The sequence below is a fragment of the Podarcis erhardii genome (genome assembly GCF_964252035.2).
Source record: "Podarcis erhardii genome assembly, chromosome: 8".
Taxonomy (NCBI): Eukaryota; Metazoa; Chordata; class Lepidosauria; order Squamata; family Lacertidae; genus Podarcis; species Podarcis erhardii.
The window spans coordinates 82,073,873-82,086,293 of record NC_138499.1 but is presented as its reverse complement, the minus strand read 5'-3'; the positions used below and the strand labels follow the sequence as shown (position 1 = coordinate 82,086,293).

Genomic DNA, 12,421 nt, shown 5'->3' with positions numbered 1-12,421 from the left:
CTGATCAATATAAGCTGGCTGTGATCAGCCTTGGCTAAGTCTGATCAATATACGTTACAGTAGAGGTGAGCAGTCTTGGTTAAGTCTGATCAATCTAGACATTACTTGTGGCTGGGTCCTTCCTCAGGATTGCAACATATGGCTTTGAAGCTGCCTCCCACCCCATAATTTTGGAGCATTTTAGAGTTCCTAGGCAATACCAGCTGGGCTGATCCTGATGATCTAACGCCACAGGAGATGGTCTCTTGCCACAGTGACGTGAGGTGCTGCCCCACGCTTCCTTACCATGACCAGTGTGCCTGAAAATAGCTATGGCAAGACTGGAGATAACAACTCCTGGCTAAAGGGCTGGGAAGAGTGCCAATCAAATGACTGCCAGTGAGAAGAAAAACTCCCATGTTGTCCCATGGAGACAAGAGTTTAGTAGGGGCTCACTCTCTCCCATCATACCTCACTTGCCTAGAGCTAGAAGATTAGCTGTGTACTCCAGCCATGTCTACGTAACTGTCCTGATACTGAGGAGGATTTTTGGCATTCCTTCCCATGTGGTAGTGGTAAGGAACCTGCCAGCGCCTAGTTGATGAGACTGGGCATTCGGGGACTCTCGTCACTCCCAAGGTGACAAAAAGCATGACACCAGAGTGCTACACCTTCTATCTCCATGAACATTTCAGAGGCACTAGCTATAAACCAGAGTGTGGCCTGGTCACTCCATCAACTACAGAAAGCAAAGAATTAAAGGAGCAATCCACCCCACAGAAGTGTGACTGCTCAGGCAATGCTGAAGGCACTCACTCACCTGATTGCAACAACAGCAAACACTAGCATGACACCTGGCTAGTGAGCTACTACAGAGTGGACCCATCAACAAACATTAGCAGTTTTGCAGGCCATTTGGATTGCCAAAAGGACAAGTTTACATGTCAAATGTAAGGCCCACTGAGCTTAGTAAGGGTTGACTCCCAGGAAGGGGGTAGAGAATTGAAGTCCAGGTGAAACTTCAGCTGCTTTATTTATTAAACTACTAAAACCTTCATCTAAGGATCATGGGGCAGTTTATAATATAAAAACACCAAATACATAAAATTGCAACAAGCAAAACAATACCCTATACAACAGGCACGCAGTTTAAAAGACCACAAATTGTTTAATTGAGGTTTTTAAGGAACAAGAAGACATATCCAGGAAAGAAACAGCTGCAGGAAAACCCAGACACACAATAATCATTCATACCTTCTTTAGAAATATATGAACTGACAGCTTAAACTGAGTTAAAGTATCAGTCCACTCTAGCCTATTGTCTTCTATAGCTGGCAGGGGCTCTCTGAGGACTCAGCTTTCCCAGCTGTGCAAGCTAAGGTCTATTTTAAATGTAGATACTCTGATTAAAGTCATGCAACACATGCACTATTCCGCTGAGCTGTGGGCTCTCCCAAAATAAAACAACCTAAGAAGTTAATTTGCTCTCTCATCCAACAAAAGTTGAAATTCCATCCATTAGTGCAATACAGAGTTAAGAGGTAAAGGTAAAGGGACCCCTGACCATTAGGTCCAGTCGTGACCGACTCTGGGGTTGTGGTGCTCATCTCGCTTTATTGGCCAAAGGAGCCGGCATACAGCTTCCGGGTCATGTGGCCAGCATGACTAAGCCGCTTCTGGCAAACCAGAGCAGCGCACGGAAACGCCGTTTACCTTCCTGCCAGAGAGGTACCTATTTATCTACTTGCACTTTTGACATGCTTTCGAACTGCTAGGTTGGCAGGAGCAGGGACTGAGCAACGGGAGCTCACCCCGTCATGGGGATTCGAACCGCCGACCTTCTGATCGGCAAGCCCTAGGCTCTGTGGTTTAACCCACAGCGTAACACTGATTTATAGCTGATGTTTTTCTCATTTGTGCAATAATCACACCAGGGGCAAAATGCCCGCTGCTGCCCCTGTGATGGGGTGGTGGGCAAACTCTCTAAGGACAAATCTCCACTGGCTGTGTGGGAGGCGTATCTTTTCCAGATCTCCCCCTCCTGCCCCTGGCAGCAGGCTTTGCATTGACTCCCCCCTTCATTAGAAGCCAGTGCAAAGCCCCCCACCCAAACAGCGGGCAAAGCTGAGAGGCAGAACGCTTCCTCTCTTGCAGAAGAGGGGTATTCCACAGAGCTTTGCCACTGACTCCTCTACCCCTAAAGGCTGGGGAAACCAGCTGTTAACTGGGCAGTGGAACAGGGGTGCTGCCCTTTGGGTGGGTACCACCTGAGGCAGTTGCCTCACCCTACCTAATGGGGGGCTTTTTAGTGCACATATTGGTGCATCACTGATAGAAAAACAAACGGCAGAATCCAGTAAAAGTTATGAAACTTTGATTTTAATGGGAATAATTTAAGCAGATGCTTAATCTCCCATTGAACATTGCTTAATTTTGGCTATTGAATGATATAACTTTTTTTTTTTTTAAAAAAAAGTTAAGGCTCCTGACTTGTATTTTTCAAGGAAATGGTTGAATTGTTTACAAACTTTTCAGAAATCACCTTTTGCCAAGGAAAAGCAATCTATGTAGTTGTGTTTTTCTGCAGTACATGTAAACATTTCCAGCTAGGATCCTGCATTCACACAAAAGAACAAAAATATCAGCAATACTCACCCCCTTCTCCTGATCCAGAACCATTATCTGAAAAGGCAAAAAAATTGAATTATTTGGGACTGCATTTTTTTATTTTAATTTTCTTTAAAAGCCTTTATAAACAGCTTGATTGTGTTGAATGGGCAAGACCAATTGAATGGAGAGGAATAACAAGCAGCACTGGGAGGCAGGGCAGATATACTGGTGTGACTAAATACCCTTCAGGTTCACAGTTCTTACTCTGTTCCCACTCCTATATGATAATGTGTTTTCTTGGTGAGAAAAATCCCATCAGCAGCCTGATCCACAAAGGCCAGGAGCATTATCACAAGATGCTCCAAGTTGTTGAGTGCTGGATTCCACGAGGCCCATAGTATCCATCGGCAATTACCCCCCAGTCTCTGTACTTCTTTTGCCTGCTTAGACTGCCAATCAAAGCCTTATGTAAACAGCTACAGGGATCTAGAGCCTGGGCCAGCAAATTATTGAATAGGGATGCTGTCTGAATCAGCCAAGTGCAAAGAGGGATCAACTAGCACTGGCTTTACTCAAGACGCAAGGGGTTCTTCAATGTCTTCCTCTCTGATTTGGCAGAGTCTCTCCCTTTACTTACCCTAGCTGCTCATTCACATTTCCCTGCATCTACCCACCTCACACAAGACAGCAACCAAAATGCATATAGGAAGGAGTCTGACAGCACCTAAACTGCTCTTTTTGCCTAGGTTTCGGCCTGGGAAAAAGAGGCTTAGGAGTATGAAGTGGTACGGCATAAGATGTCTGAAGAGGGTCAAGAGGCAAACAAGACTAAAGGAGACAGTATGTAGGCATTTCTACATGGCCACGGTACATTTAATGCCATCAAATAAGAAACTTCATTTCATGTGTGTATGTCTGAGTTCAGTTCCCCAACACAACCTTCCCCAGTAAGGTGTCCTTTAGATGTTGTTGCAGTATAACTCCCATCATTCTTGGTCACTCTTTATGCTGGCTATGGGTGATGGAGTTGAGATTCCCAACATTTTTAGGACTCACCCTGTTCTTTGGACTGTAAATGGTTTTAACTGGTTTTAAGATAGTAATTCTATATCGTTGTAACTTAGGGTGAAGGGCAAATCTGAAGACAGAAAACAACATCTGGTTGAAAAAGATTGCCCTTACATATGGCCCAGGAGGACATATATAACCTTAAAGATGGTCCAGTCAGTGGTGAAGGATGCATTAACTCATAATGGGATAAGTGGGGGAATCCCAACTGGACAATATAATGGCGGCCATCAATCTCCTTACTCCTTTTAGAGCCACAGCCATGACATGATGGATGTAACCCAATGAAGAGATGGCAGATCACTTAGCTCCCCTGCTGAATTTCTTCCTGCCTTCCTCCCACATGTTCCTTTCCTCAAATTCTCAGTCCTGATCCTCCTTCATTCCTTGCAATTTCCCCTCCTCTGAATGCAGGGCAGAGCATGCCAAGAAGGAGTTGCTCACAGTGACTTTAAAATGAGGCAGTTTCTTGCAAAGAATAATAGAGACATCATGGCCAATCCATTACAGAGTCAGAAAACACAGCATGAAAAGAAAAAGTTCTACATTTGAAGAGCAGTTCACATCAAGCAACTTAACTGGCTGCACACAACAACAACAAAGCACTTCCTACGTTGCCTTGCCTTTCAGAATTACAAGATTTAAACATATCTGGTGAATTGGTTTTAACCTTAGTCATCTTATGATGGGCTGAGTAAGTATTAAGGCACTAAATTTTCTGGAAACTGTGTGATTTCCTTCTGTCCTCCTCTCCTATTCTTCCTCATTCTAAAACAATGAAAATAAAACAGCAAAGCTGGTGAGAGGGGAACGGACTCAGGACCTTGAATGAGAACTATTGATTGCAGAATACAGAACATGCCTCCAGGGTAGATGCGCAATGGAAAATGCTGGTATGTATTAACCCAAAGTGCCACAAACGCAAACATGAGTCAGTTCCAACTTTTCTTTGGGGAGTCAATGAAAATGGGGGATGACTTCAGCTTGTGATTTACTTAAGATTAAATTCTTCTCAATTTCATTTTGAAAAGTGAGTAAAATACGGGGAAATAAACTGTGGGTTCCCTGCCCATTTTGTTTGTACCGGGCTTGTTGTATCAAATAATAATGGGGAGACTAGAAAGCGGTTTTTATGCTTGTCTTTTTCTGCCTTTGGTACCTTACATCGTGCGAGCTTGTTCAAGCGTTAGAGACATATTGTCACCCCTCCCCTCTCCCAACCTAAATGCTGAGGGTGGTTTCTGCCTAAGAGCTCTTAAAGAACTCAAATGTGAAATGTTTTATCTTCTAACAAAAATATTTAACCTGTCCCAAGGAATGGCATCCGTAAAAGAGGACTGGAAAGGGGTCAATGTAACAGTATTTTTAAAAAGGGATTTCATACCCTCCAACATTTCTCCGATGAAAATAGTGACTTCTCATTCCATAATGATTATTTTACTATTTATACCCCACGCATCTTACTGGGGTGCCCCACCCACTCTGGGCAGCTTCCAATATATGTAATAAACATAATAAAACATTAAACAATTTTTGAAAAAACCCTCCCCTATACAAGATTGCCTTCAATTGGTTAGGGGGCCGGATAACTCCAACATTTCTCCAGTGAAAACAGGGACATCCTAAGGAAAAGTGGGAAATTCCGGGATCAAATCAGAAACTGGGATGGCATCTCTAAATCAGGGACTGGAAAATAGGGTACTTAGAGAGTCTTGGATTTACGGAAGATCTAAGAAACGACAGGCCTGTTAGCTTAAGGTCTGTGCTGAGTAAATTGGTGAAAAGCATTATTAAATATAAAATTATCACGCATATAGAAGAACAACATAGAAAGCCAGTGTGGGGTACAGCAGAAGGGAAGGTGTCTGCACAATCCAACTAAGTATTTTCCATATATAAAAGTCTCTGTAAGCTAGAGCCTTGCCTTAAAAAGAGAATGAACTGTCCACAGTCAGGATCAAAAGGCTACCATGGTCCACAATGCTTTCGGGTGGGTTAAAGACGATGTTCTAACTCAGGAAGTAACTCTGTGTTTGGTCGGTTCCACTGCAGATTGTGGCTAGTGGAAGCACTTTATGGAATGCCCCCTCCCCGATAATTTTATGTACACAGAAACTAGGTGTCAGATGAAAGATATTTTTGCCTAGCCTTTATCCTGATTCTTTGCACCACTTTAGTCTTCTTCCCGTTGTCTTTATATCTCCACCGCCTGTTTAAAGCCAACTGTGTCTGCCAGCAATTACCCTAAAGTCACAAGTGTCCTCAGGAGGGTTGCTACCTAATTGCCCAGAGCGGTGCAGCCTCAAATGGAGCCTTAAACTGTTACTTGGCAGGATACAAACAGTAGCTGATCATTCTTTCATGCAAATCTTGGCAAAATGTTCCAAAAAATTCACTCTGAATGCTTAAAGCACAGTAGCTTGCTGTTCAGTTGCAGGAAGTGCAGGCCGTGTTAGGTCAAGCGTAAGCTCTTCCCATAATACCCAAGGCCATTTCACACACTACGCAGCAACGTACCTGGGTTAGTCTCTGAGAAGCATACCTGTATGATATGTCTTTTCAAAGTGTTTTGTTGCATTCCCTTTTTCTAGATGTGCACTTGGGCGGAAATCTTAGACATATGCCTTTTAAATATATTATGTGAAGAGACCTTCATCTACACACCCTGCCTTTATCATGCCTAACAACTGTTTCTGCACCCAAGGAGAGATAACTATATTAGTTTACAGGTATATGGGTTAAGTCAGCAGTGAGATGTCTGCCTCAAGAGAGAGGGGTGGCTGGTTCACAGGTTACAGGAGCAAGTCTTTCTGCTGCACGCACACTGGTGTCCTCTTGGGGGGGGGGGGAAGTAATGTGTGAAAACACACCTCTCTGAACATTGAGGGGCAATGCAGAAAGCACATATTAGGAGGTCATAACTATCTTCTGCATTGGGGATGGCACCAGGTTCCGGATGAACTGGGCAAAGTGTCCTTGTGGTTCCCACTTTAACACCACTCCAGCAAGTCTGAGGGCAGCAGCGTAAACTTTTTAAAAAAACTCCCCCCTCCCCAAGCCCAGTCCAGCAATGGTAGAAGTACTCAGTATGGCGGTTGCAGCCCCAAATGTCTCTGTTTTCTGGGCCCTGATTTCAACTTGGTCTTTCATCTATCGGCTACGGGACATTCAAAAGAAGAAGGAAGATTTCAGTTTTTTTAAATTGCTACCACCTATCACTACAGGCCATGCATGGTGGGAGAGGCACATCTTTCTTGTATACTTTAGGTGCTCCCAGTGAGGATCAAGAGCACAGGCATAGCAAACACTCCTGTAAAGTGTGACCAGCTCTTGGGCAGAAAAGAAACAGGCAATGCCTGTGAATCAGAGCCCAGCACGCATATGGGGCTCTCATTTCCGGACTGCAGTCTGAACTTTAGAGCAGATGGTGTCCTGAGAACACGTGGGGCACCTTCTCCTACCACTGCTGGCAAAAGGGGCATGTGTGTCTGTATATCGGGGCAGCTCTCATTGGCAAGATTTAGATCCTGGTTCGGTGTTGGTTATGAACCTCTCCGCTATGGTACAGAAGGTTCAATAAGCAGGAAAGCTGATATCCGCAACTCCCCCCACCCCATTTTATTATTCCAAAGGCAAAGTACCTAGGATTTCCTGCTTAACAGCGATGAGATTAAATTGCACCACTGACTTTCTTTCCCCCTGCCACCAAACACAGTATATCGTTGTAATTGCATTTCCACTACATAAACAAACACAGACTGTAAAACCCCAGCTGCTCAAGATTCATAATAAGGGCTTGATTACTTCAGATTGAGGGACACTAGTTCAAAATTAAATGTAGCCTTGAGAGTCTCTGCCTTCCCTGCAGTGAAATGTGTTATGAAAGGAATGAGAGACGCTAGCAAACACCTGACATCTCACAGAGCAATGGTGTTTGCTCTTAATAATGCAAATACAGCACGAAGGTTGGTTGGTTTGTTTTTCCAGCTTAAGAGTTTAATAAGGGAGCCAAGAGGTGGTACTTCCCAATAAACAGGTCTCTCTGAAGGTGTGGATTCAGAAATCCATTAGAAAATTAAACTGCATGCCCACTGTGCATGCTTAATTTTACAAATTTAGCAGAAGTCAATCCTGGGAGCAATTATATTTGCTACTGTGGTTAACAGAAACACAGAGAAATGAAAATAAATCAGAAGAGTTTAACTTTTATTGCTAATTTGCCAATAAGATATGTAAGAGAAAATGGCTAAGGACCTATTTCAGCTGTGAGAATGGAGAAATGCTAAGGTTGTTTGTGCAACTAGGTGCAGTAATTTTGGAACTACTGGATAGCAACCACAGAATTCACAGAGGGCAGGTACTCCCAGGATCTTATCTATGATGAAGTGGAGCAGACCAGTGAAGCTGGAGCAACTGCAGGATCCATTGGCACAAACTCCCTGGCATGCCTCTAACCACACGGGTGCAAAATTTAGCTCAGTTTGGTTGTTTATTTTATTTCATAAAATGTATGCACTGCTTGATTGTTTAAAGAAAAACCCCTCAGAGTGGTTTACAAATAGATTAAATCAAGGGGGGTGGACTACAGTATTTTAGAACATACTTTGTCAGCATTTGAGACTTGGGTCTGAAAACAAAGAGGTTACTGCAAGTCGGAACAGACCTCACTTCAGAAAAAGAGAGAGAGAGAGAGATGGGATTGACCCAGAACATGATCTGAGGGCATGAGATGTGCCCACCCTGAGCTCTGTGATGGAAAAAGAAAGGGTGTACCATTTGCAATAGGGACACAGGTGGCACTGTGGTCTAAACCACAGAGCCTAGGGCTTGCTGATCAGAAGGTCAGCAGTTTGAATCCCCGCGATAGGGTGAGCTCCCGTTGCTCCTGCCCACCTAGCAGTTCGAAAGCACATCAAAGTGCAAGTAGATAAATAGGTACCGCTCCAGCGGGAAGGTAAACGGCGTTTCCGTGCACTGCTCTGGTTTGCCAGAAGCGGCTTAGTCATGCTGGCCACATGACCCGGAAGCTGTACACTGGCTCCCTCAGCCAATAATGCGAGATGAGCGCTGTAACCCCAGAGTCGTCCACGACTGGACCTAATGGTCAGGGGTCCCTTTAACTTTACCTTTTACCATTTGCAATGGCAAGTTTTCTCCTCAGCATTTGTTGAAGTAAGCCACAGCTTATGAAACGTCACAGCACAATAAACATGCTACAGTTTCACAGACCCCTTTATTGTTTCTGCTGCAACCACTCAACATACCAGTGCTTCTGAAATTTACCTCATTCCAAAAGCCCATGAAAAACAAATGCATTCTCTTTCCTCCCTAAAAGCAGAGTCAAACCGCCTCTGAAAGGTCACTTTCCCAAGAAGGTTGTTTGAGCTGCTCTGCCTGAGGCAATGGAACAATTTTGTACTGGCAGCCAGAGATGCAAATAGTCACAGCCTCCAGCGTTTAACTGTTACTTAGCCCCAACAGTGCCCCTGGGGACTGACCCCATCCAATATCCTAGAAAATGCATTGCCTGCCTGAGTCCAGATCGTGATGTTAAAACAAAAGCTTGCTAAGCTTCCTCCACCAGCTGCACAAACAGCTGGTCCTTTATGTCAGGGATAGCCAACATGGCGTCATCCTGACCACTGGCCATGCTGGTTGGGGCTGTTTATAGAGCAGTTGTCCCCTTTCGGCTACCTTGAACCTAGAAACCTGCAAGTTGTGCAGACTTACTTGGGTGTTTCAAGGAAGCCCCTTTGCTTTTCAGACAAAAAGGGCAACAGCCAACCCAAGCTGAGCGTTTTAAATATTCAACATGGCTGCTCACACATTTTACCGGTCTGCACTAACGTGTAAAAGTGTTCGCTGGTTTAAAAATAAAAATGAATGTCATGTAGCAATATAACACTACATTATCATAAGCATTCTGAACACTGAAATGGCCAAACAGCACAACAAGGAGCTACAATAAGCACTGGGCATTAGTGACCCATTTTTCCGATTCACGTTTAGGCATTAAAATAATTTAAGGGCAGTAACTAGATACTCAACTTGCAAAAAAAACCCATACCTTGGTGTCCTACTTGCTTTGCCCCACCAAAGCTGGTTTGCACATAATATGCTAGGCTAAAAGATGGCTGATCTTGTCAGTGAAAGGCCTTTCAATATTCCCCAACTATGGCTAAACCAAAACAAGGCAGCTTAGCAAAAGGTGTGGACTTGGAATCAGAAAATAAGGTCCCCGCAGGACCTATTTACTACTAGCAATATTACTATTGCTGCTATTCATAGGTCAGCCAGCCAGTATTTTGCTGATTCAAGTGGTGGTATTCAAACTCCTTCCAGCCTCCAAACATGGCTCACCAGATTCTGCCTTGGCTCCTCCACCAACCTACCAAGTTCCTCCGGGCTCTCAACCAAGCCCTGAAAGTTCTGCCCTGGTCTTATCCATGAAGGGGCAATATTTCTGAAATCAGGGGAAGGCAAAAGCTGATATTCTGATCTAGGCAGAGTTCTTCCAAGGTTTATTTACCTTTATTCATGAAAGGCATAGAAATGTGAAATAGGAGCTTTGTCTCCAGTTACAGGAGAACAGCAACAAAGCCTTCATCCAGATACAACAAAGTCCAGAGCCACCTACTAACTCAACTAAACTGTATGATGACACTATCTACAAAATCAGGGCAGACCTTGGTGATATGGCACCCTGGACAAAGGCAAAAATTGACACCGTCTCCAGTCCTTGACCCGCCTTCCTAAAGCTAGGTAAGAGGCACTGGGCTTTGGGAAGAAGGTGTGAGGGCTCTGGCAAGGTCCTAGAGTCCTCCTTTCTTCTTCCCAAAGCCTGTTAAGTGCCTACCAGGTTTTGAGAAGGTGCCCTGCTTGGCTGCATGCCCAGTGTGGGCACTGCCCTAAAATCGCCTCTGACACAATTACCTGGCATGCACACACCGTAAGCCAAACTGTGGCTTACTGGGACCTTGCAAATGGACACACTCATGAAAAGGAGCTTGCCACCACTTTGCTTCTGCCAGGTCACCTTTTGCTCCCATACCACATTGTTCCTAGCTACACCTCGTGCTTAGTAAGGCAAGAGTTTGGCCACAACATTAAACCAAACCTTGACTTAGAACAAATGATGCAGCATCAAAACAGGACTGTGGTGTTGTGCTTACCGTGTCACGTAAACGATTGCTACCACAATACAAAGTTTTAAAAGCATATTAGCTGATTCTCAGTCTCAAAAGGTTTTTTTTAAAATCAATATTTATTATCTGACTCACAAGAAGTTGAAAGTGGAATTAAAAATAGTTGTTGCTGTTTTTAAAACAAGATTGTCATTTTAGTTCTGCACTGCAACATTATATGCAGAGATGAGCCCAGTTATTTAATGGATGCTGAAGTCAAAATAATATTTTATAAGATCTTGTATTTATTATATTATATTCCTCAAAGGCTACAAAAACGTATCAACTTCCCATGGCATTCTCCTGCAAGGAAGATAATATGAGATGCAAGGACGATAGCACAGGATTACAAGGAAATAATAAAAGCACGAGGCAGATGTGCTTGAAAATACAAAAGAGATAACAGTGTGTAAATCACCAAGAAAATATCTTGTTTGCTTTTAGGCAAGCTCGGTGATGCGAATCATATTAAGAGCTGCAAAATAATAGGTAAAATCTTGATTGCAGTCTGCTTGCTAGTGGCCCGATACCAACTAGCCAACAAAAGAAAATCATGGCATAGAGCGATGCATCTATCTACCAGCAAAACTGGCTTCCTCTTGTGCAATGGGACTACCCCCTCCTCTCCTCCCTGCTGCAGCCCCTCAGACCCTTGGATAGGATTTGGAAGGGTTTGGAGGGGCTGCAGGTAGGGAGGAGAGGAAGGAAAATACTTGCGGTGCATGTAGGAACCTCCTTGTCCTATATTGGATTTCACCCGTAGGATTTTAATGTAAGAAATAACTTACTTTAAGAGACTTTGGGAGAAGTCTAAAACTGAAAAAGGACTCTTTAGATAACTGGTTTACATACTAAAGAAAAAAATGCAGAAAATGCCTTGAAATAAGCCAACTTAATCGGTTTATTACTGGCAATTGTTGAGTTGATTTTTAATGTACGATTCAAGAGTTCTTATTTACATTATGACCTAATATGTATTTCTGAATGAATGGTTATGCGTTTCTTAAATAAAATCATCTACAGTGGTACCTCTGGATACGAATGGGATCCATTTTGGATCCCCGTTCACATCCTGAAGCAAACGTAACCCCTGGCTGTGCATCTTCGTGTGCCGTGATTCGCTGCTTCTGCGCATGCACGTGGCGTCACTTTGAGCGTCTGCGTGAGCAGCGAAACCCGGAAGTAATGTGTTCCGTTACTTCCAGGTCGCCACAGAGCGCTACCTGAAAGCGCTCAACCTGAAGCATATTTAACCCGAGGTATGACTGTAGTTCCTTTAACACATATGACTTAAGACCACTGTAATGAACACTTAAGACTAAGATACCTTATTATTGATTTTTAATTGCTATTTTTTGTTTAGTGCCTTTTTGACCTTATTAAATCTTTATCAACAAAGAAATGAAATGTTGGCAACCCTTATCACTCAGCAAAGAAAACTAGCAATCCTTATCGATCAGCAACTCAAGGATGGACAAACTGGTGCCTAGCATTTTATCCATACAGGGAGAAAGGCCCAGAGAGAGAGACAGGGACACACCATGGATTCATAAAAATGTGGGGAATATTGTGTTAACTTC

The 12,421-nt window shown here is 43.6% G+C and overlaps 2 protein-coding genes across 4 annotated transcripts in view; both read right to left on the bottom strand.

The window, feature by feature from the left end:
* Positions 1–12,421, bottom strand: part of MAJIN (membrane anchored junction protein) — a 267,643-nt gene that overhangs the window by 184,373 nt on the left and 70,849 nt on the right. The window lies entirely within an intron of this gene.
* Positions 1–12,421, bottom strand: part of TMEFF1 (transmembrane protein with EGF like and two follistatin like domains 1) — a 75,546-nt gene that overhangs the window by 25,777 nt on the left and 37,348 nt on the right. For both annotated transcript variants that reach the window (XM_081872847.1, XM_081872846.1), the window contains exon 4: positions 2,635–2,661. In XM_081872847.1, the coding sequence (XP_081728973.1) occupies positions 2,635–2,661 (27 nt within the window). The remainder of the gene's footprint in view (positions 1–2,634; positions 2,662–12,421) is intronic.